The following is a 27,813-nucleotide window of genomic DNA, read 5'->3' on the forward strand; positions in this document are numbered from 1 at the left end:
TGTATGTCTTCTGGTCTTGTTCTGCCCAGCTACAGAGACAGGCTGATGGCTGCAAGAGGATATTAGTGACCAGGTCGCCCAACAGCGAAAGCAGTGGGGTTTTGAGGACAGGAGTTTAGGCCATTGTGTTGCCCTCTTTGTTGGCAGCCCGTGGCCCAAGTGTGCGTGGCAGAAGAAGCCACCTCATAAAATCACGGAATCATTTAGGTTGGAAAAGACCTCTAAGATCATCAGATACAACCGTTAACCTGTCACTGCCAAGTCTACCACTAAACCATGTCCCTAAGCATCCATATCTACACCTCACTGTGTGTCATCCGGCACCTCGTGACCGGCTCGGCCTTCTTTGCATTTCTCTGTCTCAGCGCTTCCTCACTGCTGGTTCAGTCTCTGATCAGGCGCTGCACTTGGGAGCTGAGGGAATCTGACCCCTGACGAGCATCACAGCTGGATGGAGCAGGACCCACCCAGCCGCGTAAGGTGCTGAAATTAACTCCACGAGCTTTCTGATGCATGAGCGGATGTAATCCTTCCGAGTTTCTTAAGTATGAAGTTCCCAGCGCGAGCACCTCTGGTATCCCCATCAGATATATCTGAGCAGCCGAAGCACTTCAGTACGCACAAAGCGCTGCAGAAGCGTATTCTAGCCTGGCGGGCGCCTGCAGAGCACGGGCAACGCTGGCCCGAGGAGGGGTGGGAAAGGCTGCTGGCCGAACGCAGCCGGCCTCGCAGGGCAGAGGAAACGGGAAAAAAAAGCCGACAGCAAGCCCCGCCGGGGCGCAGGACGGGGCGGCGAGAGCGAGAGTCGCCCGGGGCGGAGCGGCGGCGGGACAGGGGCAGGCCCGGCGGCGGGACAGGGGCAGGCCCGGCCCCGCTCCGCCCCGCCGCCTCCCGAGGCCGCCGCCGCCGGTCGGCAGAGGCTGGGATGGGGCCGCCCGAGGAGGTGCGGGCGCGGCTGGCGCGGGCCGGGCAGGAGCACCTGCTGCGCTTCTGGGCCCAGCTGGGCCCGGCGCAGCGCGGGGCGCTGCTGGCGGCGCTGCCGCCCGGCCTGGGCGAGCACTGTCGGCTGGCGGCGGCCTCCGCCCGCCAGCCGGGGCCGCTGGAACTCCTGGACGGCCGCATGGAGCCGCTGCCCGCCGAGCTGCTGGGCAGCGCCCGCTGCAGCGGCCCGGCCGCGCTGGAGCGCTGGGAGGCGGAAGGTGAGCGGGGCGGGGCGGGGCGGGGTCGCTGCCCCCTTGCCTCACGCCGAGCGCGGGGCCGGGCCCTCGCCGCCGGCCTCCCCGCCCCCGGCGGGGCCCCTGCCGCCGGCCCGGCCCCGCGGGCCCGTGCCCCGCCCTGTGCTGAGGGGGCTCGGCCCGGAGGCGCCTCCCGCTGCTGCGGGCCGGGCAGCGCCTCCCTGGGTGCGGTGCTGCGGCCGCGCCGGTGCCGGCGGGAGGCTGGGGCGCAGCCCGGGGGAGGACGGCAGCGCGTTCCCGCGGTCGCAGAGCCCGGAGCGACCGCAGCGAGCTGCTGGCTCGTCCCCGTGGAAAAACGTTCTCTCTAAAGCCTCTGCTTTTTCATCAGGCTGCGGAGTCCGCAGGCGCTGCTGAGGCTGGCAGGAAGCAAAGGTGTTTGTCTGAGGGCGGCTGTTCGGGGTGTCATCAGATTCCTGAGCACACCGCTTGCACAACTGAAAGCCAAAAATAGAGAGGGTTATCTTAAAACCGGAGTGTGGTGTGGTGCCTGTGAAAATCTCCCAAACTGACTGGATCTAGCCGTGGGCCGTCATGCTCCTTGCGTGAGGCTGGCTTGTCTTCCTGGTAATATCAGGAAGGGCTGTGTAACGCGGCATGTTTGGGAGGGCAGCTGCCTTCCTGTGGCACCCTGGAAATGGCTGATGGAGAGCTCAGGTCTGTTGCCAGCGGGATCCCCAGGGCAGAGAGCAGTGTCCTGCGGCATCGTGGTTGGGGTGACATCCGGCAGCCTGGATGATGGCACTGCATTTTGTACCGGCGGGGTTTTGCCATGGTGTGTGGTGTCAGCAGCAGGGCGAAGAAGAGTGGCAGCCGAGTATGATGTCGGGGCAGGTAGGGCAGTGACCTCTGTGACAGTGTGGGGACTCTGGTTTGGAGTTAACACCATACCTTGTTAGACCAAGCCCTGAACACAGGCAGTCAGATCCCTGGCGAAGGTTGTTGAGGTGTTTGGGGCCAGCATGTTTAACTTTCATTTCCAGCTGTTCAACACAGCAGCAGTGGCTGGAGAGCCGTGTGGTGGGCAAGACATGGAATAGCACTGCGTCTCGCAGGAAGAGGTGAAGTCCCTGGAGATAGGTGGGAGCAGAGTCTGTGCTGCTGCTTACCCGGGAAGTCGCACCCAGGCATGCGGGTGGTCTCGTGGGCACCTTGCTGGCAGGAAGTTGGTCTCCTGTTACAGCAGAGGCTGGAGCAGAGTGATCTTTAAACTGCGTCACTGTAGCACAGGAAGAAGATGAGATCTGAGAGCTGGGCAGAGAAGTGGGTAGTGGTAGGAGAAGCCCAGGGAAGGAAAATACCTGGTCAGACAAGGCAGGTGGATGGGGAAACACATTGGAGGAGTGCTGTCTGGGGGACAGCTCTGCTATCAAAGCATCCCCTGACTTCACGCGCGTGGCAGTTCCTGCATCATCCCTCCATGGCTGCTGAGCCTGAGGCAGGCCTGGCAAGTGGACAGGTGCCTTTACCCGCACGGCAGAGACTTCGCATGGATGGCTAGGCTGATCCAGCTGGCCTGCCTGCATACCCAGTGAGTTGTTGGGGACTGCATGTGGTGCCAAACCACCTTCCTCATTTTTTGGAGCCTGGTGGATATTGGCAGCTTTCCCTGGTCACCTCGTGAGTGTTTGAAAGGTGGGGTTGATGGGAGAGGTGGTACCTAGACCTAGGCTGTGTGGAGTGGGGTGCTGCGCTTCCCAGTTCCCCATCATATGTGTATTACATACACATCCTGTGCTTTTTTCAGTGTGCTCTCTATTCTGTTTCTTTTCAAAGGTACAGTGGCCTCTCTCTGCTTCTTTATAAAATAACACTGTTAAATAAGTAAATATATACAAAATTGAAAGAAAGCAAGAGAAAAAACAGCTGTGGCCAGAGTAATATCCTAAAGTCTGGCAAGTGTCTGTACAGTCTTGACCTAGACCTGCCAGTGAAGAGGTGAGGATGTGTGGGCAGAGGAGTAAAAATTTCCAAACAAAATCAAAAAAGCAAACATGGAAGTGACACAATTATAGAACAGAAGAGCTTTTCAGATGTGTCAGACTTCGCAGATGGGGCTGAGTGGTAAAGGAGGGAGCACGAGGAAATGTCTGTCAGGGCAGCTCCATTGCTGAAGATGTTCCGGGTGGCTTCTCCGCTTGTAGGTAGAGGATCATGGCCAGCCTGCCACTTGCTCTGGTCCTTGAACAGATTAACATTGGTGACATGGGCCATGTGTGCCTGGTCCTGTCTTGTGGTGGTGAGGCTGTGGTGGCCTGCTGGCCTGAGCAGCTGGATGTCTGGTTTAATGCAGTGTGAGCATCATCCTTGCACTGCTGGAGTCTTGGCTGGTCTGGGTTCATCACCTTCCACAACGACTTTCTTCTGTTCAACAAACTGGGGCTGGGCCTAACCACAGCCCAGTGTCTAGGGCTGGTTTCTGGTAAGCGAAGAGGTAGGTTCTCATGACAGTGGAGGCAAGAATTTGTGTCCAACCAGGCTTTCCAGCAACGTTGCTCACATCTCCCACCCAGCCTTTCTACTGCATAGAGCTTCAGTGAGCTGAGCAGAGTGGGAGCAGCTGCTCAGGAATGCCTGGTAGGATTTGGGAGTGAAGCTGCTAGGGTGGTGCTTACTGCCTCAGGCTTGAGGATGTTGCTTTGAGGAGGAAATGCATGAATTTTAGGGTCAGATGATCTAGGTTAGGGCTGCACAGTTAAACAACTTTACTAAACTGGACAGCAAGGTCCTTCATCTTCAGCTCCGGGTCAGAGAGGTTCTGGCATGCCTGACTTGTGCCACTGTCAGCAGCAAACAAGGCAAAGTCCGTGGGATTGACCTTGCTTCCTGCAAACAGTTCTTGCCAGAGCAAGAATTCAGAAGGCCCTCTGTGACGGGGACCACGCAAACGTCACTTGACCCTGAAATCCAGATTGCCCCGATGCCCATCTGGCATAGAGACCACTTCTAATTTCTACCAGGAGAGGGGGATGCAGTTCTTAAATATCACTTTACTTTGTTTTTATGAGCCAGTTTAATGCTACAGGTGAGAATCAGCCCTCGGTTTTATTCCCTGGGAGTGAGACTTTGTAGTGCTGAACCCCAGCAGTGTTGCAATGGAGACTGGTGCACAGAAGTTACCTCTCCCCAGGGAGGAAGCACTGATGAGCCCCCATTCAGTGTTCCCTGGGGGAGCTAGTGGTATCAGCACAGGATTCCCTGGGTTTGTGCAACCCTGGGAGGACTCAGGCTCCAAAGAGTTTTTTCGTTAAAGTGAACTGTTCCTGGTGTTGAGCTGGGACATGAGCAGAACAGGCTCTGGTTCCGATCAGGCCCTCGTGCATGCCTTTCTAGACATCTCAGCTTGTTGCTGGATGTCCCAGAGGTTGCATGTCTCTGATGTTACCATTTGCTTCAGGGGATTGCTACCACCCCTAAACTGAGCTCATCTGTGCTTTGTAAGCGGGCATCTGAATTCCCAGCAGCTCCCATGTGCAGCAAGCGTGTCATCTTCAAATAAAGACTGAACAGCTGAAATTAATTTCTTGTCCTTTCCCCTTCCCATTTTTGTGATTAAAAAGTTTGTTAAAAGAGCCAAGCAACTCAGAAGCTATTCTTGGGAACATCCAAGATATTTTTAAACTGTTAAAAAAAAAAAAAATGGGGATCTGTTATTGTCTGTGAGATGATAAAACTTAGCTCAGACAGATTTGCTTTCTGGATCTTAAACACAAACATGAAGTTTGCTTTCTAGGCAGCCTTATGGATGAGGATATAAATAAAGTACAGACACTTTTAGATTCTGTAAATGTTTTATTAATAAAATCCTAGTCTAGGGCATGGGCCACAGTATAGTTGCCATTTCGTCAGGCTTTGATGAGCTGCTCTGGTTATTTGACTACTCTGGATTTTTTTTTTCCTGATTTATTCTTCTCTTGCTTACTGTTGTTATAATCAGGCTGATGCATCTGTTCAGCAGGAGAATTCAATCTGTTCTTGCAAGATCAATCTGTTCTTCCTGCAAAATCTATTTTTGTTTTTGCTTTATATGCAAACTAAGACTTACTGCAGATATCTGACAGCCAGCGCATCTTCCTTTTTTTTCGTTTGGTTCAGCTTCTGGTATTTCACGTGCTGCAGAAGATAAGCTAGACTTACTATTTTTTTTTTTAAGTGTGATAAATATTTCCATTTCCTGCAGGAATATGCAGCAAGATGCGTCAGTTACTATTTTTTGTTGTTGTTGTTATGAATGCTAGTATTTTTGCAGCTAGGTAGTGAGAGCAGAAGTACTTACTAAACCTTCGGGGGATATTTATTTTCATGGCAACCTAAAATCAGGAACTTGAAAAACTCTCCAGTAGTTGTAGGGTTGCACTGTAAATACTGTGAATGCCATAAATGATGGGAAGATCTGTCCCATCCTGACATGCTTGCCATCAGGGAGGGCTGTTCACACAGCCCTAGAAGCTGTTGGACCTCTTCTAGGAGTACAGTGACCCTGCTTCTGCTGGAAAGGAGGGCAGAATTTCTCATGGTGGTGGTAGGAGCAGTGATGGTTTCAGCAAGTCCTGCAGCGTGCCCACCTGCTAGGAGTCCTGGGTTATCTGCCTAGTCAGTCTATTGGATTCTGGGAAGTGAAAAAGAAAATGGAACTGTTGATTTTATTAGTGGTATTGCTTTGGAGTGGGGTTCATCCTGTTTAGGTCTGAGTTTCAGAGTTCCGCCTGCATTCCATGCAGCGAGGCCACACTGGGGAGGTCAGTGCGAGAGGCTCAATAACCACTAGGCAGTTTCCGTCCTCTAGTCACTGTGTGGAAAACTTAGGTGAACTGTGTCTTATCTGAGGCATCCTGCTTTAAGTGGAGTGGCGCTCTGGTACCTTTGAGTCATGGCCAGGGATTGCAGCTCCTCCTGATGGATGTTGCTTGACAAAATGGGCCCTCATGGGGGCCTATTAACAGTGTTAATGCTAGGCTTCATATGAAAGATGCCCGCTGTTTGCAGTCTGTTACTATGCCTAAACCTGTCCTTTGAGACAAGTGGCACTTGGGAGGAGGTGATGTGGCCTTTTTGTGTCAGGACCAGAGTGTGCATGTGTATGCGTGAGCTTGATAGATGCTGTTACAGGAGCAGGTAATGCTGCAAGGACGGAGCTGGGTAAGGGATGGATGCTGATTAGTGGATGAATCAAAATATTGGAAGTGTTGCTTTGGAGTTCAACTCCAAAGAGTTGACCAGCAAAAAGACCAGCAAGTCTTGATTTCAGTCTTTAGGCAGCTTTGTTTTAAATCAGTGTGAAATACTTCAGCTTAGCCAACTTCAGTTCTGAATTATTTAGGGATTTTAAAATGATTTTATTACCCTTTTGAAACGAAACTGGTTCATAAGTGTCTCATGGGAACTTTTTTAGATTATTTTTTTCCCTGTAAGTTTTTCCCTCATGTATTTTTTTTCCCCCACTGGAAACTTCTGTGTGAAGTTCAGTGGAAGGAGCCAGATACCAGGCATTTCAGGGCTGTCTTGCTCACCTACACGAGACCAAATGGAGAAGTTCCATCTGCACCAGCCCCGCAGTAACACAAGGTTAGATAGTCATAGAATCACAGAATGGTTCACCTGGGAAGGGAACTTAAAGACCATCTAGTTCCACCCCTCCTGCCATGAGCAGGAACACCTCCACTAGAGCAGGCTGCCCACAGTCCCATCCAACCTGTCCTTGAGCACTTCCAGGGATGGGGCATCCACAATTTCTCTGGGCAGCCTGTTCCAGTGCCTCATGCCTCACCACCCTCATGGCAAAGAATTTCTTCCTAACATCTAACCTAAACCTACCCTCTTTTAGTTTAAAGCTATTATTCCTTGTCCTATCTCTACACTCCCTGATAAAGAGTCCCTCCCCAGCTTTTCTGTAGTCCCCTTTAGGTACTGGAAGGCCTCTGTAAGGTCTCCCTGGAGCCTTCTCTTCTCCAGTCTGAACAACCCCCAACTCCCTCAGCCTGTCTTCACAGGAGAGGTGCTCCAGCCCCTTGATCATCCTTGTGGCCTCCTCTGGACTCCAACAGGTCCATCTCCTTCTTGTGCTGGGGGCCCCAGAGCTGAACACAGTGCTCCAGGTGGAGTCTCATGAAAGCAGAGTAGAGGGGGAGAATCCCCTCCCTCACCCTGCTGGCCATGCTTCTTTCGATGCAGCCCAGGATATGGTTGGCTTTCTGGGTTGCAAACACACATTACCGGCTTCTGTTGAGCTTCTCATCCACCAGCACCCCTAGGTCCTTCTCCTCAGTGCTGCTTTGACTCCATTCTCCACCCAGTCTGTATTAGTGCTTGGGATTGCCCCAGCCCAGGTGCAGGACCTTGCATTTGGTCTTGTTGAACTTCCTGAGGTTCGCACAGGCCCACCTCTCAAGTCTGTCCAGGTAGGTCCCTCTGGATGGCATCCCTTCCCACCAGCGTCGACCACACCACACAGCTTGGTGTCATCAGCCAACTTGCTGACGGTGCACTCAATTTCACTGTCCATGTTGCCAACAAAGATGTCAAACAGCTCCAATCCCAGTGCTGATCCCTAAGGAACATCGCTCATAATTGTTTTCCGCTTGGGTATCGAATCATTGACCCCAACTCTTGAAGTGCAACCATCTAGCCAGTTCCTTACCCACCAAGTGACCCATCCATCAAATCCACATCTCTTCAGTTTGGAGACGAGGATATCGTGTGGGACAGCGCCAAATACTTTGCACAAGTCCACATAGACAACACCAGTTGCTCTTTCCTTATCCACCAGCTCTGTAACCCCATCGGAGAAGGCCAACAGATTTGTCAGGCATGATTTGCCTTTAGTGAAGCTGTGTTGGATGTCACCAATCACCTTTTTTTCCATGTTCCTTATCATAGTTTCCAGAAGGATCTGCTCCATGATCTTGCCTGGCATAGAGGTGAGACTGACTGGCCTGTAGTTCCCCAGGTTTTCCTTTTTTCCATTTATAAAAATGGGGATTATGTTTCCTCTTTTCCAGACCATGGGAACGTTGGACTGCCACAACTTCTCAAATATGATGGATCGTGCTTTACCAGGTTCATCTGCCAGTTCCCTCAGGACTCTTAGGTGCATCTCATCAGATTCCATGGACTTGTGCACCTTTAGGTTCCTTAGGTGGTCTTGAACCTGATCATCTCCTACATTGGGCAGTTCTTAATTTTCTCAGTCTCTGCCTTTGTCTTCTGCAACTTGAGTGGTGTGGCTAGAGCACTTGCCAGTGAAGACTGAGACAAAAGAGTTGTGGAGTATCTCATTCTTCTCCATATCCTAGGTAACCAGGTCTCCCATTTCCTTCAGGAGAAGGCCCACATTTTCCCTAGTCTTCCTTTTATCAACAATGTACCTGTTGAAACCTTTCTGGTTGCCCTTGACATCCCTCTCCAGATTTAATTCTATCAGGGCTTTAGCTTTTCTAACCCGATCCTTGCCTACTTGGACTGTTTCTCAGTATTCCTCCCAGGCTTCCTGTCCTTGCTTCCAGCTTCTGTAAGGATGAACACTAATGAATACTTGGATTTGGAGCATAGGGGAGAGATGTCAAGATTGGCCTGGGATGGAAGCTATGAACCTGCACCTGCCCAGTGACTCATAACTGAGCTTCCAAACAAGTACAGTCGGGGACTGATGTGGCACAACCGGTGCAGCTATGAACAAGTCAGGTACTTGGTTGCATCCAGAGGAGCAAGTAGCTGGAGCCATCTGGATGGTGATGTATATATTTCAGCTTCTCCCTCTGCTCGGTTCAGTAGGATGTGCTTGCTGGGCATACTGGCCCCTGTAAGGGTCTTGTTCTGCTTTTCAGTGGCACTTGTGTTGTCATGGGTGACTGTGGCATGGTGATGCCCTTTGCATTGCTAGGTGTCTGGGCCCATGACCATCTGCTGTGGATTTTTAATGTGTCTGGGAATCATTGGAGAGTGACTCGTTCACTGTGGCTCTTGATCGTGGGAGTGATAGCAAGTCCGCTTTTGCCAGTGCTAATGGCTGAGGGATTTTCTTTGCTCAGATGCTGCTATTTGTCTTGTTTCATGAGAGGCTTATTGTTAGTGTGGAGAAGCCAAGATTAAATCTGTTCAGAGATAAACTGACCAGGGGAGAGGCTTTTCCTTGCATAGTGAATCAGATACCATGCTGCCTGAACTTGGCAAGACTGTAAAGGTTGTTTTTCCTTTTCCTGAGGTAAAGCAGGGGAGGGCAATAAGCAGGATGTGTGCAATTGCATCTTCACTCATGGTAACACTGCTTCATTTACAGCTGTGACTTTTCTCTCTGTTCCCTGCATCAGAAAAGGGGGGTGGCTGCCACAACAGTGACTCATACTGAAGAGTTTAACTTTGGTTTCTAACCACAGTTGCTTTTCCTTTCTCTCCCCGTTGGTAACTTAGTCATTGCTGCTGACCCTTCGACAGGCATTTAATTGCTCACCCTTCCATCCCTGCGAGTTGTTTTGTAGGTCTGCCTCATACAGCAGGGGCTGTGTGAGGCATCTCATCCTGTGGCTTTTCCTCCAAGGCACAGGAACAAGTGAAGATGATGGTGGGCCGGATTCTGGCAGACTTGTGGACACAAAAGCTGGCTGGGAGTTGAACACCAACAGTTAACCAAGTGCTGAAGTGGCTGTCACTTTGAGTGTGTGTCTATATGAGGAGGTGAGCAGAGGGAGAAGGGAAATGAGAGAGGGGACTAGTAGGAAAGAAGCTTTTCCGGAGGTTTTTGTTTCCCAGGGCTGTAGCACTCCAGCGACCAAGGATTGTGTGCAAAACTTCTCGATCCTCTTGCTGATGCTTCCCTTCTGCAGCTTCTCTTGCACTTGAATTTGCTGCCTCTCTTCTCCTCGGAGGACACCCTTAGCACAGGGTGCCAATGGAGAGGCAGCCACCACCCTGGAAGCATCGTCTTGCAGCCCCTTCTCTCAGGTCCTTCCCACGGCACTCCATGGTGCTGTGTGCTGGAGAGGGCCTCACTGGGCCCGCATGGAGACCTGTGTCTGCAAATGAACCAGACACTAGCCCTGTGTCCTGGCTGCCTGTGCAATGAGAGTCGGTGTTGCAGGCAGGTTGGAGCCTGCAACCAAGGACTCAGCAGCAACTGGTGTGCCAAGGACTCTAGCAAATAGTAGTGGCATAACTTACACTTTAGACCCCCAGCCCTGTGCTTTGTTAAGTCTCTTGCAGTAGGAAGTTCTGTAACAGAACCGTTGTTTGTGGTTTGTTGCATAAAGTTAGGTTTATTTTAATTTCATCGGAGTTACAGAACTGAAACTTTGGAGCTTGCCGTAGTAGAGCTAGTAGAGCTAGTAGAGCTAGGTGTCTCACCATACAGCTCAGCCAGTACTGTCATCTGTGCCTTTTTAATTTTAAGTTTAAACCCATTCGAGCTTTCTCATCTACTCAGGAACCTCCCGAAAGTTTGAAATCCCAAGTCCAAGACCCTCGGTGCTGGTTTCCTTCTGGAAAGCTCTTCTAATCTTACCTGGTGCACGAGGCTGGGCTACCTTTAGAGGTCCCTTCCAGCCAACATTTTGTGATCCTGTGAATTCAAAGCCCTGTCCTGCAGCAAAGCAATGGCAATGCTGTGTAACTGGCTCCCTTCATTGTGCCTAACCAGGCATTAAGAGCATTTTGGGAAACAGTATATTTAGGTAGAAACACGGTGTTCCTGCTGTGGTCTGGCTGAAACCTGTAAGCGTGGGGAAATCAACAGTATTATTACAATGTCAGGGATAACTTACATCTGTGTTTTTATTGCTGAAGGCTAGGTTTTTGAACAAAACTAAAACCGAGTCAGGTTGTTACATCAGCAATTGGTGTTTTCCTTCTTACTGCTCATTTAAGCAGCCAATTATTTAAAGGTGAGCATAAAAACAATCCTGGTTTCCTTCTAATTCAGTATTTTTGGTCCCTGTGTCTTTCAGTCCAAGTCAGGAATCTTTTAGTCCCTGCTGAAGTTAAAGTTTGAGCGTTTGTCTTCTGCTTGGAGGTTGTGGTGAAGCATGGGCTCCTGTACTGTGGGGGGCGTTGGCAGGCTCAGCAACGGTCAGGATACTTCTTGAATTAGGTTGCCAAAGGCTGTGATTGCTACTGTACAGCAGAAGAGGTGTCGCTTTTGACCTGGGCAGTCCCAGAGCTCACTGTACCCCAGAGGAATGTAGAGTGTCCCCTAAGGAAAATACTTTGTTGGATTTGAGCCTAGTGGTTACTGTGGTGATGATTTGAGAAAAAGCAGGGAACAAAGTGTGTGAATGAGCTGTATGATTCTGCCCCAAGGTCTGGACATTCCTGGCTTGTCAGGAGAAATGATATGGTTTTTAATTAGATTGTGGGAGTTGTGGCTTCTGCCAAATTTGCTGTGTTACTATTAGTCACTGCAGGCAAACAGAAGCTGGAGCACAAGTACAAGTAGCTGATTGAGGTAGCTTCCAAAAATCTTCATGCTTTACTGAAGATGATGAAACTGTTTCTTTGGGATGTAGAAATGTTGGTGTTGAAGGACCCCCTTACTTTGAACAGAACCACACCCAGCCCTAGGTGAGGTCAGCTATCTTTATCTAACTCTTGAAAACCTCAAGGGATGGATGTCCCCCACCTCTCTGGACATCTTTTCCAGTGCTGCACCACTTTCCAGTAATTAGTTTCTATTCTAATGGCCAATTTGAACATCCTAAGCTGCAATTCACAGCTGTTTCTTGTTGTTAAACCATCTGCTGCTTTAGATGAGGAAATGGATCTATCAGCGAGAGGTGAAATGATTTTTTTTTATTTTTTTTTAAATGTTGCATGCAGCATTGTATTTCTCTCTGAACTGCCAGTAGTGGGCATTGAACTGTCAGCTTCTGGCTGTTGCCTGAGCTCTGTAGAAAGGCTCAGAAGAAGGGCACAGGATGTTGACTGTCTTTGTGATTATTATGTTTCCTTTGGCTTCTTTCTCCTGTTCAGGTTTGCATCAGATCTCACAGAACAAAGTGGCAGTGCTGCTCCTGGCTGGAGGACAGGGAACACGCCTGGGAGTGAGCTATCCCAAGGGCATGTACAATGTGGGATTGCCCAGTGGCAAGACCTTATATCAGATCCAAGCAGAAAGAATCCGCAAAGTGGAGCAGCTTGCTGGCCAGAGATACCACTGCAAGTGTGCCATCCCCTGGTAGGTGACCTGGAGCCACAGACCTACTGTACAGAGGTCTTTGCACTCTAGCCTTGCCTATGTTGTCTTCTGGAAGTGCTGATCTAGGTGCCTTGCAGGGACATGTCAGGGGAGAATCTTTTTCTGCAGGGTGTGCGATCCCATCCAGAGGGATGCAAAGGGGTGGGAAATGACAGGCCTGCGTCTGCAGATCTGAGGAACTGAGCACTACCCTTGAATTGTCTTTTCAAGCGCGGTCCCTGACAACATAATAAACAGCACTTTTCAGTGCCTGTTTCAGATTGTTTGTGAGAGATGTCATATGTTTGTGCCATACTTTCTCAGATTCCTGTATGGAGAGAGAGATCACACTGTGCTCACATTCCAAGACCTTCTATGTGCATCTTCAGCCAGAGCATAAAACTCTTCCCTTCCACAATAGTAAATGCTTGTCATGCTCCATTTTTAGGCTACCTCCTGCTGTCATTGTTTACAGCTGTCTACCTTATCTGCTGGTTGCTACCAGCTTTCAGAAGTCTCCAGGCTCTGTGCAAGGTGCAGATTATCAATTCCCTATGGGATGTGGTGGTTGAGAGAGAGAGGAAGGCACTGCAGCATGGTTCTGAGAATGTTTTTTGCTACGTGTTCATCCTTAGAATATAAAGAAATACCTTTATGAAATCACTGTCTGGTGTGAGGCAGGGTTTGGGAAGAACGAAAGAGCACGTATGTCTCAGGTCTTCAGGATGGCACGTTGTTTTACAAATCGGAGATTGAAAGTAATTAAAGTCTGGATTGTGTGCTTCTTTCTGAAGCCATGTATACATAACCTGAATTGCAAATGCATTCATCCCTGGTGTGCTGTTGGAAGGAAGGATTCAACATCTGCTGATAATGTTTACAGTTTATTTTCCTTGGGCTGAGGAGACAGCTGGCTGCCACAGTACCCCAGAGGCCAGGCTCTGCTGTGCTGCAAATATGTAAATCTGTGTGTACATGAGGTCTAAGCTCTCCTGTGCAAGTGATGGATACCCTCGTGTGCTTACAGAAGACCCCATATACCTATCACATGTGTTGAGGAAGTGCTGCACAGGTACATGGTGAAGATGGCTCTTAGCTGGTTGAGGGAAGTGCTTGTCCCGCTCTATGCTGGTGCAGCCTCACCTTGAGTACTATTTGTGGTTTTGGGCACCACAATATAAGGACATAAAGCCATAACAGCATGTCCAAAAGAGGGCTACGAAGATGGTGAAGGGTTTAGAGGGCAAGACGTATGAGGAGCGGCTGAAGTCATGTGGTTTGTTCAGCCTAGAGAAGAGAAGACTGAGGGGAGGCCTGATAGCAGCCTACAGCCTCCTCATGACGGGAGCAGGGGAGCAGATGTTGATATCATCTACGTGGACTTGTGCAAAGTATTTGACACTGTCCCACACGTGTCATGCCTGACAAATCTGTTGGCCTTCTTCCGATGGGGTTACAGAGCTGGTGGGTAAGGAAAGAGCAACTGGTGTTGTCTACGTGGACTTGTGCAAAGTATTTGACGCTGTCCCACACGATATCCTCGTCTCCAAACTGAAGAGATGTGGATTTGATGGATGGATCACTTGGTGGGTAAGGAACTGGCTACATGGTTGCACTTCAAGAGTTGGGGTCAATGATTCGATACCCAAGCGGAAAACGGTTATGAGCAATGTTCCTTAGGGATCAGCACTGGGATTGGAGCTGTTTGACATCTTTGTTGGCAACATGGACAGTGAAATTGAGTGCACCGTCAGCAAGTTGGCTGATGACACCAAGCTGTGTGGTGTGGTCGACGCTGGTGGGAAGGGATGCCATCCAGAGGGACCTACCTGGACAGACTTGAGAGGTGGGCCTGTGCGAACCTCAGGAAGTTCAACAAGACCAAATGCAAGGTCCTGCACCTGGGCTGGGGCAATCCCAAGCACTAATACAGACTGGGTGGAGAATGGAGTCAAAGCAGCACTGAGGAGAAGGACCTAGGGGTGCTGGTGGATGAGAAGCTCAACAGAAGCCGGTAATGTGTGTTTGCAACCCAGAAAGCCAACCATATCCTGGGCTGCATCGAAAGAAGCATGGCCAGCAGGGTGAGGGAGGGGATTCTCCCCCTCTACTCTGCTTTCATGAGACTCCACCTGGAGCACTGTGTTCAGCTCTGGGGCCCCCAGCACAAGAAGGAGATGGACCTGTTGGAGTCCAGAGGAGGCCACAAGGATGATCAAGGGGCTGGAGCACCTCTCCTGTGAAGACAGGCTGAGGGAGTTGGGGGTTGTTCAGACTGGAGAAGAGAAGGCTCCAGGGAGACCTTACAGAGGCCTTCCAGTACCTAAAGGGGGCTACAGGAAAGCTGGGGAGGGACTCTTTATCAGGGAGTGTAGAGATAGGACAAGGAATAGTAGCTTTAAACTGAAAGAGGGTAGGTTTAGGTTAGATGGTAGGAAGAAATTCTTTGCCATGAGGGTGGTGAGGCCCTGGAACAGGCTGCCCAGAGAAATTGTGGATGCCCAATCCCTGGAAGTGTTTAAAGCCAAGTTGCATGGGGCTTTGAGCAACCTGCTCTAGTGAAAGGTCTCCCTGTAGGGGAACTGGAATTAGATGATCTTTAACACAACTCATTCCATGATCTCTTCTCTTTGGTGACAGCGACAGGACCCAAGGGAACCGCATGTAACTGTGGCAGGGGAGGCTCAGGCTGGATGCTAGGAAAATGTTCTTCGTTGAGATGGTGGTTGGGCACTGGAACAGGCTCCCCAGAGAATTGGTCACAGGACTGAGCCTGACGGAGTTCCAGAAACATTTGGACGGTGCTCTTAGACATATGGCTTCATTTTTGGGTGGTCCAGTGTGGAGCCAGAACTTGGATTGATGATCCTTCTGAGTACCTTTCAGTTTAGGATATTTTATGATTTTATGATTCTAGCCGGTGTTGGAGACGGAAGGTAATGGAAGGAAAGACAGAAGCAATGTGGAGCTAGAAGGAGAGGAGGAAACAGAGAAACTTAAAAGCAAGTTGTGCTACTCTTCATGTTGGCACAAAAGAGGCACTAGCATACTTTGAGCTCCTGGAGATTCGTGGTTCATTCTCAGCACCTTATGCTGATCAATACTTCTTTAAATGGTTACTTTCAGTTTGAAATTTGGGGTGAATGAATCTCTTGTGCTATTCTTTACTCTGTTTTGGAGCTGACTTGGATATCCAGATGTTATTCGTATTTAGGGAAAGGCTTTTCTGTCTTGTCTGGAGCTAAATCTGTGGGTAGGATTGCTCATGAGACTTTGTACGGCCTTCCTGCAGGATGAGCTTTCAAGGAGAGCTCTACTAGTCAGCTACATACCATAAGTTACTGTATTGTCATTCATTTAACACTCTAAGTTTTTTTTCCTTCTCTGTCCCATCTGTAGTTTTTTTCTTTTTCTTGTTCCTTGCTCTACACTTGTTCCTACCCAGGTACATCATGACAAGTGAGTTCACCCTGGGGCCGACAGAAGAGTTCTTTGTAGAACACGGCTACTTCAACCTGGATAAATCCAATGTGATCATGTTTGAACAGAGGATGCTGCCAGCTGTTACCTTTGATGGGAAGGCCATCTTGGAGGAGAAGGGGAAAATTGCTATGGCTCCAGGTATCCTGCTGTTTGCCCTTATTTAGTACAGTAATGTAATATGTGTTGAAAATTGCTGTCAGCCGGTCTTGGCACACAGGAGCAGTATTTGGAAGTCAATGTCAATGCTTCTAATTAGCATGGGAGGGTTCAGTTAAATGCTTTAGTCTGTTAATCAAAAATGTAGTAACCTCTGTTTAGTTATTGCTGGAGATTTGCCCACATCACTTTTTTTTTTTTAAATCAAAGCCTGGGAATATTAGCAGGATTAGAAGGGGTGGGGTAGCTGCAGGTTTGGAATAGTGTGCATGTGCATGGGCAGGGCTGCGTATAAGCTAGGGATGAGTCCCCAGGATGACAGCCCCTGGGCTGCTGCCTCCCAGGGTGAAGCTGTCAGGAGAGCTGTGTGTGCTCCTTGCCACGCACTGTGCCAGCTCTGAGTTAGTGTTTGCTCAGCAGTCAGCAGTGATGCTGTCAGGCTGGGGAGGAAGCTCACCTGGCTGAAGGCTCCCCCTTTCAAGGCTGATAGCTGGAAATGGGGAAAAAAGCAACAAGCAGCAGGAAGATTAACTCTTGCCAAAATGATTGAAATGTCTCACATCTTCTCTTCTCTTAACCTGGACATGGCAAGAGACTCAGTGAAGGCAGCCCATTCAAGGCTATGTTGCAGTAATTTGTTTTTTGTGGCTGCAGAATGGTTCTCCTGAGCTAACTGGAGTGTTGAAGGAAGGAGTGACCATGAAATGGTGATCTGCGGTGAACAAATAAATGTGCAGATGGAGTTTAAGCCTTTAGAAGGTCATTGGATACTTCTAAGGGCAGGAATATGCAGAGGATAAGACTGTCCTTAGTGTTTTTCTACAGGCTGAGTTTTAAATGTGCTTTTGCTCTGCACTGGAAGAGAAGAAATGTAGCAGTCTTTTCCCATCCTCTTTTGCCACACTGTTTTCCCCATTAGTGTTTTTCCTCTGAGGATCTTACAACACTTCAAAGTCTTATAATGCTTCCCTGTGAGGTTGGTACCCAGTCCTACTTTGCAAGGTTTCATACTAGGGTGTGAAAGTTCAGGCCTTGCCTGAATTGAGTTGGTGGCAGAGCTGGAAATAAAATCCAATGGCACTGATTCTTGTCTAGAAAACATTCCCTGCTCTGCTGTTAAAGAAAATCTGTTCAGGACTTGTACCTTTTGCTTTGTTAATTGCAATAAAAACCCTGCAGAGTCACTAAATAACCAGGGCCTCTTCTTTTCTCTTGCATTATAGATGGCAATGGTGGCTTATATCGTGCTTTGGTGGATAATAAGATCTTGGATGACATGAAGCAGCGTGGTATACAGTATGTTCATGTATACTGTGTAGACAACATCCTCGTCAAGATGGCAGATCCAGTCTTCATAGGCTTCTGTGTTTCCAAAGGGGCAGATTGCGGTGCCAAGGTGAGGCGGTGCTAATGCTGGGCCATTTCCCCACAAGGAGTTAAGATCCGATTACTCTGGAAGGTAGTGGTTAGGGTGAGCTCGGAGGTACTGGAATGTTCAGATCTCTGCCCAATGACAGCTCCCTTGGAGCAGATTTAGATGTGGCATTCTGAAAATGCAAGGGGGAGCTGCTTGCTGTCCATTTTGTATTCAGAATTTACTTCCTGGGGTGTACTTCTAGGGCCTCTTCCCCTCTTCCCAGAGTACAATGGAAAATAAACTTAGATTAAAGCAGAGACTGTAATTACACAGGAAACTACAAACTGGAATCGATTCCCTTTTATGTGTGCCCTTTCTATAAAGGCACCTGAGATATCAAGAAGCTTTATTAGACTGTGATGTGTTTTATAAATACACCTTTAAGTCTAGTCAAGGCACTCCTTACATCCCACTGTGGAGGACAGGTGAAGTTGAAAGAGCCTGGTTTTGTGACTCCAAAAGAGCAGGTGCCTGATGTTTATGAGGGCAGTTTAGTATTGCTTTAATCCTGGACACTGTTCATGCAGACAGGGAGCTGAAAGTTAATAGCTGTAAACATTCTTCATTTAATGCCAGGTCCCAGTTAAAAGTTGATAAGAAAAGTGTCCCCACAGTATGCTGATTTCTTCTAACTGTGGTTTGTCTTCTGAGTAACTGCAATTTAAGTGGTGATGTAATTGGTTTTTATGCCAATTTATGGAAAAAAAAATGCCTCCAGCCTACTTTGTATACTCAGCACTGTCTTGCCTGTGTTCTTGAGGCATTAGAGGATCAGCGTGCAGCAGGGTCTAGTAGGATAATTTGATAATTTTTTTGGGGGGGAGTTGAAATATTGCCAGGTTTTTCTTTCTTCTTGTCACAGTCTTCTGTCCTGTGTCTGCAGGTGGTGGAGAAGGCCTACCCCACAGAACCTGTTGGGGTGGTGTGCCGTGTGGATGGGATCTATCAGGTGGTGGAGTACAGTGAGATCAGTCCAGAGACTGCGCAGCTGCAAAGCCCTAATGGGGGGCTGGTGTACAGCACTGGCAATATCTGCAACCATTTCTTCACAGTTGAATTTCTGCAGATGGTGGCCCAGTAAGTTCCAGCAGAACTACCAGGCAGCTGTGCATCCCAGAAATGCTTCCAAGAGTGGATGTTCCCATTTCCCACTTTGTAATTATAGTTATGGGTACCTTCTGTCTTCTCAAAAGAGTTTAAAACAACCATGTCCACTTTTGACCACTCCAGCATGCTCTTTAGGCTTTACGTAATGGAGAGTCTGCATGCTTTGCTGTAACTAAATCAACGGAGATAAACCAGTGCATGGCCTTTCTGGGCCTGCAGAGATGAGCAGGCATGTGAGCTGTGGTGTAGTCAAGCAATGCTGCCCCACATTGAGGGTTTTCAATAGGAACGTTACCAATGCTGTCCCTTGGGACAACAGGTTGGGGGAGTTAATGGAACTGGGGGAAGATTCTGCTTGGAGTTGGAAGAGGGAGGCACGATACTGAGTGTTCAGTGTGCAGCTCTCTTCCCTTAGATATGGTACTGACCCAGGAAAGGCTGGGGATACTGTCTCTGTGGGAGTATATGATACTGATGAAGTCTAAAGGTGTGGAGATAGTTATGGGGGACCTAACTTCATTTTTGTCTAGTCCTGAGCCAGACAATATTCCTGAAGAGCTTGATCTACCTTTGTGTGAGAGATCTGCTCTGCTCCATTTTCAACCTGGCCATCTAACAGTTTAGGTTATCTTTTTTTTTTTTCTTCTCTGCTTGTGATTGCAGCTGGATGCTAGGTCCTCCCTCACTTTTTCCTTTACCCTATTATGTCATGTTGTGCAGGAGTGGAGTGCTGCTGCTCCCTGCCATGCAGGTGTCTGGGCTGCTTTGCTCAGTGAAGTGTTTCCTGGATGTGATTTTATGTCATAACCCACAACAGTTGAGATATGACCTAGGGTAATAATAAGCAGTGTGCTTCCCAGAAGTTTACTTCTTTTCTCAAAGTGTGCAGGAAGTAAATTATCTTGTTTGTCCTCCTTTTTGCAGAAAATATGAGCCCCAGCTGAAGCATCACGTAGCGATAAAGAAGGTGCCTTACATTGACGAGGAGGGAAATCTGGTAAAACCGCTAAAACCAAATGGGATAAAGCTGGAGAAGTTTGTGTTTGATGTGTTCCAGTTCTCTAAGTTAGTGGCAGACATGAATATTTTTTCCCCTCTCACTGTTTGTTTGGATGACTGCAAGTTGTAAAAGACTTTGACAGAGTGTGTGGTTTGTGGGTGACTTGTTAAAAAGACGGTTGGATCTACCAAACTCCAGCATGACAGTAACTTCACAGGCTCTGAAGGGTGCATTCACAGAGCCCTTGGCAGCAGCTGGGCTTTCTCTGACCATTCTTTGGGAACCTTTTGTTCTGTGGAGGATGGTTTGGTTGGCCCAGCCTTTAATAGCCATATGAAAGAGAGAGAAAGAGAGACAGAAAGAAAGGAAGGAAGAAAGAAAGAAAAGGAAATCTTGTGCAAAGCCAGCATTTAATACAAGTGCATGTTGAAGTATTCAGAATCTAAGAAATCAGGCCTTATACAATTGTGACTTCCATAACAACTGCAGCTCTTGTTACATTTTAGGTGCATATTAAACAAGGGCTTAGTTCACACCCTTTGCGTTCAGAAAACATGTTGCTTAAGCACCATGGGACTAAGTTACTGTTGCTGTAGGAACTGTAAATGTTGGCTTGCCAAACTCTGAAACATAGCAGAGATATCTGTGCTACAGCGTTAACACAGGAGCTTTGAGTTTAGGGAATGTGGGATTTTAATAATTTAGAAATCCACCAGAAATTTATAAATGCTATTTTTGAAGGCCTAGAATTCGTCTGTAAAGATTCTCTTCCAGGCTTAAATGAATGGCAAAAAGAGATCTCATGCAAACTGAAATATCTTGTTTGGGGATTGCATTTTTGTTTTTAGAGGATTTACTTCAGGAAAAGGAGTTCAAGTTTTGAACCCTGGTCTCCATTTCCTGACATAGTCAGTAATGAAATATATGAAAGGCAAAGACAGTGTATTGGAAATAGTGCAGAGCTCTGGGTTTCAAAAGAGCTCATATGCAAGCAGTGATTTCCTGTACTTTGTAAAAATAATGCAGAAATTGCTTGGCAGATGCTCTTCACATGTGAAGTGCAGAAATGTGCAGAGGCTGGTTTCTTATTTGAGTTCCTTTTTTCTGATAAGCAACTGTACTTAACATTGACTGTAAGTCCTCCCTTATTGCTTATTCATACCTGGAAACTGGTGTCCTCAGTTCATCCTTGCCCACAGACTCTCAAGTTCAGTGACCATTTCTTTGAGCAGGGGTGCTGTGCTCTGTAGTGAGCAGCACAGCTCTGCCGTGCATCTGAGCTTCAGGTGTTGCTATTAGCTGAGACTTTTTGTCCACATGTCTCTAGTGCCTGGAGAAGTTTATGTGGGATCTGTGGAGAAGTTTTGTTTTTCCTCCTACCTCTGCACAGTTCTTGAGGGTCATGAGGAAAGAGATTGGGCACCTCAGTTTATGAAACGGTTAATGAACCTGATCTCCTTCTGATACAAGGTGACCTGCTTAGTGGATGAGGGAAAGGCTGTGTATGTGGTCTACCTAGACTTTAGCAAAGCTTTCAACAGCGTTTCCCAAAACATTCTCCCGGAGAAGCTGGCTGCTCATGGCCTGGGTGAATGTATGCTTCACTGGATAAAAAAAAAAAAATTGGCTGAGTGGCTGGGCCCAAAGAGTTGGGGTGAATGGTGTTAAATCCAGTTGGACTCCAGTCACAAGTGGTGTCTCGCATGGCTCCGTATTGAAGCCAGTTCTCTTCAATATCTTTATCAATGGTCTGGACGAGGGGTTCGAGTTCACCCTCAGGAAGTTTGCAGTTGACACCAAATTGGGCCGTGAGTGTTGATCTGCTTAAGGGCAGGAAGGCTCTGCAGAGGGACCTGGATAGGCTGGACCGATGGGCCAAGGCCAACTGTACGAAGGGCAACTAGGCCAAGTGTCGGGTCCTGCACTGGCGGGTACAATAACCCCATGCAATGCTACAGGCTGGGGGAAGAGTGTCTGGAAAGCTGCCTGGAGAAGAGGGGCCTGGGGGTATTGGCCGATAGCCAGTTAAATATGAGCCAGCCGTGTGCTCATATGGCCAAGAAGTCCAACAGCATCCTGGCTTGTATCAGAAGTAGTGTGGCCAGCAGGACTAGGGAAGTGATTGTCCCCCTGTACTTGGCTCTGGTGAGGCCGCACCTTGAGTACTGTGTTCAATTTTGGGCCCCTCCACTACAAGAAGGCCATGGAGGTGCTGGAGCGTGTCCAAAGAAGGGCAATGAAGCTGGTGAAGGGTCTAAAGAACAAGTCTTATGAGAAGCAGCTGAGGGAGCTGGGGTTGTTTAACCTGGAGAAAAGAAGGCTCAAGAGAGACCTTACCATTCGTTACAGCTACCACAGTGGAGGTGGGGGGGTTGGTCTCTTCTCCAAAGCAACAAGTGGTAGGACAAGAGGAAATAGCCTCAAGTTGCACCAGGGGAGGTTTATGTTGGATATTAGGAAAAATTTCTTCACTGCAAGGATTGTGCAGCATTGGAACAGGCTGCCCGGAGAAGTTAGTTGAGTCACCATCCCTGGAGGTATTCAAAAGATGCGGATATGTGTTGTTTACAGACATGGTTTAGTGGTAGACTTGGCAGTGCTAGATTAATGGTTGGACTTGATGATCTTAGTGGTCTTTTCCAACCCAAAGTATTCTGTGATTCTATAATTCTATTCTGCTTTTCTGTCATAAAGTCCTGGTATTCTTTGCTCTTCAGGTGGGAGGTGGACTTTCCTTAGCTTGACTTTGCCCCAGGCTGCCTACATCAATGCTCCCTAAAATATATATGAACTCTTCCCCTTGAAAGTTGTTTTTGCATCTTTTCTGCTAACAGGGCTGATGGCTAGCTTTGTTTTTCATTGTTTTCTCCCCTTTGCTTGTAGGAATTTTGTGGCATTTGAAGTTTTGAGAGAAGAGGAGTTCTCACCATTAAAAAATGCAGACACAGCTGACAAAGACACTCCTACCACTGCTCGGCAATCCCTCCTGGCCCAGCATTACCGGTGGGCTCTGAAGGCTGGGGCCAGATTTCTGGATGAAAATGGTTGCAGAATACCAGAGAAACTCAGGTGTGAACCTTTGTGACCTTCTCTGCAACTTCTTTGCATGTGACTGCCCAAACTTGAAAGCTCGCTAATGGCATGTACACTTCATTCTAAAATCGGGCATTTGCCGGATCACAGGATGACTTGGCATGGGTTCTGTTCAGCTGGCCTTTTCTGAACATGTCAAGTATTATCTGTAACAGCTACTGCTCCATTAGTTACTGTAAGTACTCTAGTCAGTAATGGCCAGTAATCTTTGCTTTAAGTCTGGCTGAATTTCCTGCCTTGGAGACAGTGAGTTGACCCCTCGTATAGCAACACGAACACAGGGAGACAACTACCTTAGGTAGAGGCAACCTTTTGTATCATTCAGGATTTAGCCAGCCCAAGGAATTGTAATTTGTAGTCCTTCCCAGTTTTTCTGAATATGATCCTAGTACTTAAAGCCCATCTAGAATCTCAGGTGGACATGAGTATTGGCTATTAGAGCAACTACCAGTTTAAATACTTCCTGCATCACACTGAAGTAAAAGCAGCTTTCCATTCTTGGGACTCTTAATTCATCAACGCAAAGTTAAATAAACCCACAAGCTGTTCGTTGTATTTGAAAAGCACCTCTTTAAATGTTATGTAATTGTTTTGATGAGAAATAGTTGGGACCTGCTGATTCCCTTTTATTTTCAGTGTTTGTGTTCAAATGATGTCTGATGTATGTGAATATAACAAATGTCTTACCCTTCTGGATGTCTTATTCCTGACAGACTTTCAAAGATGACACACTGCTTTGTAAGCATAGCAAGAAGTTAATCCTGTGTTCTCTTCTTCAGTCTCTCAGGAACTGAAGATCCTCCGGCTGTGTGTGAGATTTCTCCATTAGTGTCTTACTTTGGAGAGGTGAGAATAACTATCTACGGAGGTATTTTTAAGAGTGTGCAGGAATGCATCTGATTTCTGTACAGAAACTGGATTTCTTTAGCCTGTGCTTGCTGAGAAATTATAAGATCAAGGGAGCTAGGACTTAGTCTCTGTGTTATGTTTGTGGTTTCTTCTGTGGCTTATTCTTCAGCAGGTTGTTCAGTTTTCATTTATAACAAGTTTAGCTATCTGTATAATGAGATTTGTAATGAGTCTGTGCAGTTTCATGAGGACTCACGAGTACTTTGAGATCCTCTGAATGAAATGAAAAGTGCAGAATATTCAAATTACCAAATCCATGGGGTCACTGTACACAGTTGCATACTGATCTGTGCTAGCCTTCCACGGTGAGTGAATACTGAGAGTATATGTGCGTTGTCTGTAGAGGAAACGCATCTTAGAACACATTTATGAGGTTCATTCCTCGGTAAACGATTGGTTCTGAGAAACTAATTCCATTTAGTAATGAGGGAAGGAGCCTTTATATGTTGGAGAAACAGGGTGAGAAAGAGTAGATTGCAGAAGGTTGTGTGCGCTCTGGGGAAGAGCATACACAAAGGTTTACATCTCCACTAGGGAAGAAGCCAGAGGGTTGTGGTTAGTGGTATGGAGTCAAGTTGGAGTCCTGTATCTAATGGAGTCCCTCAAGGGTTGGTACTGGGACCAGTGAGGTTTAATATATTCATTGATGACTTGGATGAGGGAATGGAGTGCGCCATTAGCAAGTTTGCTGTTAACACTAAACTGGGAGGAGTGGCTGACATGCCAGAAGGCTGTGCTGCCATCCAGAGGGACCTCAACAGGTTGGAGAATTGGGCGGGGAGAAACTTAATGAAATATAATGAGGGCATATGTATAGTCCTGCATCTGGGCAAGAACAACCCCAGACACCAGTATAAGTTGGGAACTGCCCTGCTGGAGAGCAGTTAAGGGGAGAGGGACCTGGGGGTCCTGGTGGACAGCCGGATGACCATGAGCCAGTACTGTGCCCTCGTGGCCAAGAAGGCCAGTGGCATCCTGGGGTGTCTCAGCAGGGCTGTGGTTATTAGGTCAAGAGAGGTTTTCCTCCCCCTCTCCTCTGCCCTGGTGAGACCACATCTAGAATATTGTGTCTAGTTTTGGGCCCCTCAGTTTAAAAAGGACAGGGAACTGCCTGAGAAAGTCCAGTGCAGAGCCACAAGGATGATTAAGGGAGGGGAGTATCTCCCTTACGAGGAAAGGCTGAGGGAGCTGGGTCTCTTTAGCTTGGAGAAGACTGAGGGGTGACCTTATTAATGTTTATAAATACATAAAGGGTGAGTGTCAGGAGGATGGAGCCAGGCTCTTCTCGGTGACATCCAGTGTTAGGATAAGGGGCAGTGGGTGCAAGCTGGAACACAGGAGATTCCGCTTAAATATGAGACAAAACTTTTTTATGGTAAAAGTGACAGAGCACTGGAACAGGCTGCCCAGGGGGCTGTGGAGTCTCCTTCTCTTGAGACTTTCAAAACCTACCTGGACGTGTTCCTGTGTGACATGATTTAGGTGTTCCTGCTCTGGCAGGGGGATTAGACTAGATGATCTTTCAAGGTCCCTTCCAATCCCTAACATTCTGTGACTCTGTGATTCTCTTTCTGCCTGCAATTGGCTAGCTCATCATAACTGATGCGTTATAAGAACAAAATAAAAATAAGACAATTTAAGTTGACTTTTCTTTGCTAGGATTGTTCTAATAGGAGGTAAGAACACTCCGCTCCATGCTTCACCCTCCCCAGGAAGGTTTGTTCCAGAGATCCATTGTTTTATAGTTCATCCATGCCTCTCCTTCATGAACTGTGGTCGTGTGGCTAAAGTACTTTCCATCTCTGTCACTGGGGAGACGGTTGCTGTTGTCTGTCCTTCCCATGGCCTTTTAACCTTGGGTAGTCAGTCATTCTTCGAGAACATTATGGAGACTTAAAAATAGTACAGGTAACAAGTCTGATCCATTTATAACCTAACTTTACTGTCTTCACACATTCTTAGGGTCTGGAGGCGTGCATGAAGAACAAAGACTTCTGTTCTCCCCTTATACTCGATGAAAGCAAAGCAGAAATGCTAGGAAATTCTTGAAAAGGAGGGAGGACTTCTCAAATCTGATACATGTCTGTCAGAGCCATTGAAAGAAAAGACACTGCTAAAATGTCAGTTATGAAGTGTATTATGTATTATGAAAAATTGCTTTACAGTATCAGATAGTTGGCAAATCCTTGTGGCAGTTGTATTTACACAGATGTGCATATGTACCAGTTCTGTTTGGTAACTTTGAAGGCTATGCCTTTTACTTTGGTCTGTCTTGTAGACTGATGTGAATGAAGATTAATACCTTCCAGGTACCAAATGGATTTTATATTTCTTATTTGTTATGCATACAGATATGTAACAGAGTAAATCAGAAACAAATCAATCAGCTTTGCATTCAAGAAGATTAAATCTCTGCAGTGCCTTGCTATGTATCTTATTTGTATCTTTGTTCCATTTTTTTGTTGTTATTGTTGCTGTTTTTTTTTTTTTTTACTGTGTGCACAGCTGAAGAAGAATCAGTATGATGCCCCACCCTGAAAAGTATGGAATGACTTTGTGTACTGGGTCCTCTGTCTCTAATCTTGTGCTGGTTAGTAGACCAAGTTCAGCACATCTTTAATTGGGTTATGCAGAAGAGTCTGCTGTAGGTAGGGATCCTTTTATGTGTAAGTTTTGCTTGAGACTTGGCCTCAGCAGCAGAACAGGCTATTTTGCATATGTAGGCTCAGTGGTGGCATTCCAAGAAAACATAACTAAATATGCAGCTCAGGCTGCATACTCTTTACAGCTGTAGTGAACAGTTTTTTCATTATTATTTTTGAGGGGTCGGAGGTGGGGCAAAAAAGAAGGCCGAGAACTGTTTTCATAATAACCTTCTACTCTTCCTGTTTTAAGGCAAACATTTGTTTTGCTTTCCATTTTTTTGTTTAATGTATATCCTATCCCTCAAAGGGGAACTCTTTTAAAGTGGCTGAAAGTAATAGGAGGAACATGCTGTGATGGTAGAATTTGATGTGTAACCAAAAGCAGAAAAATGCCTTTCTTTTAAAATATGTTACTAGCTATTATGTGAAGATAATTATCAGCTTATTGAGGACAGCAATTGTCAGAACACATGTAGCACATGAACTCAGCCTTGGCTGAGGGCTTCCAGGGTGACCATGATACACAGCTCCTGTTTAGCTCCAGCAGACCTGTGCCGTGTGGGCAGCTGCCTACAACAGAATCTTCACTGAACACACCAAAGTCGTTTCACACTTCACGAGGACACTTCGTGTGCTCTGCTGAGTGGAATCGGGTATAAGGAAGGTGATGAGGAAGATAAAACATTTCAGATGAGGCATCATCTGAAATACCAGGTCTCAGTATCTGCTTCTGCTAAGGAATTGCTGATGCTGATATTAAGCATTAATCTTTTACATAAGTGATTTTCTGAAATTCCTCATATGAAGATGTGTTCAGAATGTTGGAGAAGTATTGAAATAGCTTTGAGAGTAATTACGATTTATAAGTAGACTCATGTTTTCTAATGGAACCATTTAAATGTCAATGGCAGAATTTAAAGATATAAAGTGTATCTACATATGCATAAGTAATTAGCCTTTTGCACATGCAAACCAGCTAATTACAATTCTGATTACCTCATTTTGCATGTGCAACTAATAACTGATTTTTAGTGTAAATTAAACATTTGTCTTTGATGCTCAATTCTGTAATTTTTATTGCACAATTTTCTATGGGTCATTTTCATTCCTGTCGATCAATTTTTACATCTGAGAACTAATCGCATGGTATCCTTGTAAGTATTGCTTGTCAATTCAGGCACAGGTTGCTTTAAGTTGCACTGTGCTATAAAGAAAGAATATATATATTTTTCATTTATAAAATGCTTTCTCTTTTGAAACTCAATTATAGCCCATTTTCTATGTGCTTAAATGATGTGAACACTGAACTGCTGACATGATTTTTAGAGATTGTTTTCAAGGTGAAACTGAATTAGTATGATGAACGCCTTTTTTTTTTCCCCTATGACTCTTCATGTTTTAAACTGGAACATTAAAAGATTCTTGAGGGAACTTTAAAAAAAATTCTCATATTCATTGTGAAATGAAAAAAAAAAAATCTGAAATAGAGGGGGATCCTGTAGTGTTCCAGAAACTTTTGGAGACCTAAGCTTTTTTATAATAAAGGTGTTACTTTGATTTCTGTGTCTGTCGTCCTTGTTTGTGAGGAGAATACACTTGTTGTCTTTGTC

General features: G+C 46.9%; 1 protein-coding gene across 1 annotated transcript; it reads left to right on the forward strand.

The window, feature by feature from the left end:
• Window positions 1–877: 877 nt before the first annotated feature.
• On the forward strand, window positions 878–27,760 carry UAP1L1 (UDP-N-acetylglucosamine pyrophosphorylase 1 like 1). Its single transcript, XM_048055622.2, has 9 exons — window positions 878–1,199; window positions 12,189–12,393; window positions 15,839–16,014; window positions 17,256–17,428; window positions 18,333–18,526; window positions 19,481–19,621; window positions 22,440–22,625; window positions 23,429–23,495; window positions 25,521–27,760. Exons 1-9 carry the CDS (start codon window positions 926–928, stop codon window positions 25,605–25,607), a joined length of 1,503 nt encoding a protein of 500 aa, XP_047911579.1. The 5' UTR covers window positions 878–925; the 3' UTR covers window positions 25,608–27,760.
• The last annotated feature ends 53 nt before the right edge of the window (window positions 27,761–27,813 follow it).

Source organism: Anser cygnoides, chromosome 20 (assembly GCF_040182565.1).
Source record: "Anser cygnoides isolate HZ-2024a breed goose chromosome 20, Taihu_goose_T2T_genome, whole genome shotgun sequence".
Taxonomy (NCBI): domain Eukaryota; kingdom Metazoa; phylum Chordata; class Aves; order Anseriformes; family Anatidae; genus Anser; species Anser cygnoides.

What these genes read in the sequence shown, in the direction of transcription:
- UAP1L1 (XM_048055622.2), top strand. Translation starts at nt 926, where the DNA reads ATGGGGCCGCCCGAGGAGGTGCGGGCGCGGCTGGCGCGGGCCGGGCAG. An exon ending in GGAGCGCTGGGAGGCGGAAG is followed by an intron (nt 1,200 to 12,188) that starts GTGAGCGGGGCG and finishes TCTCCTGTTCAG; the next exon opens with GTTTGCATCAGATCTCACAG. An exon ending in GAAAATTGCTATGGCTCCAG is followed by an intron (nt 16,015 to 17,255) that starts GTATCCTGCTGT and finishes CTTGCATTATAG; the next exon opens with ATGGCAATGGTGGCTTATAT.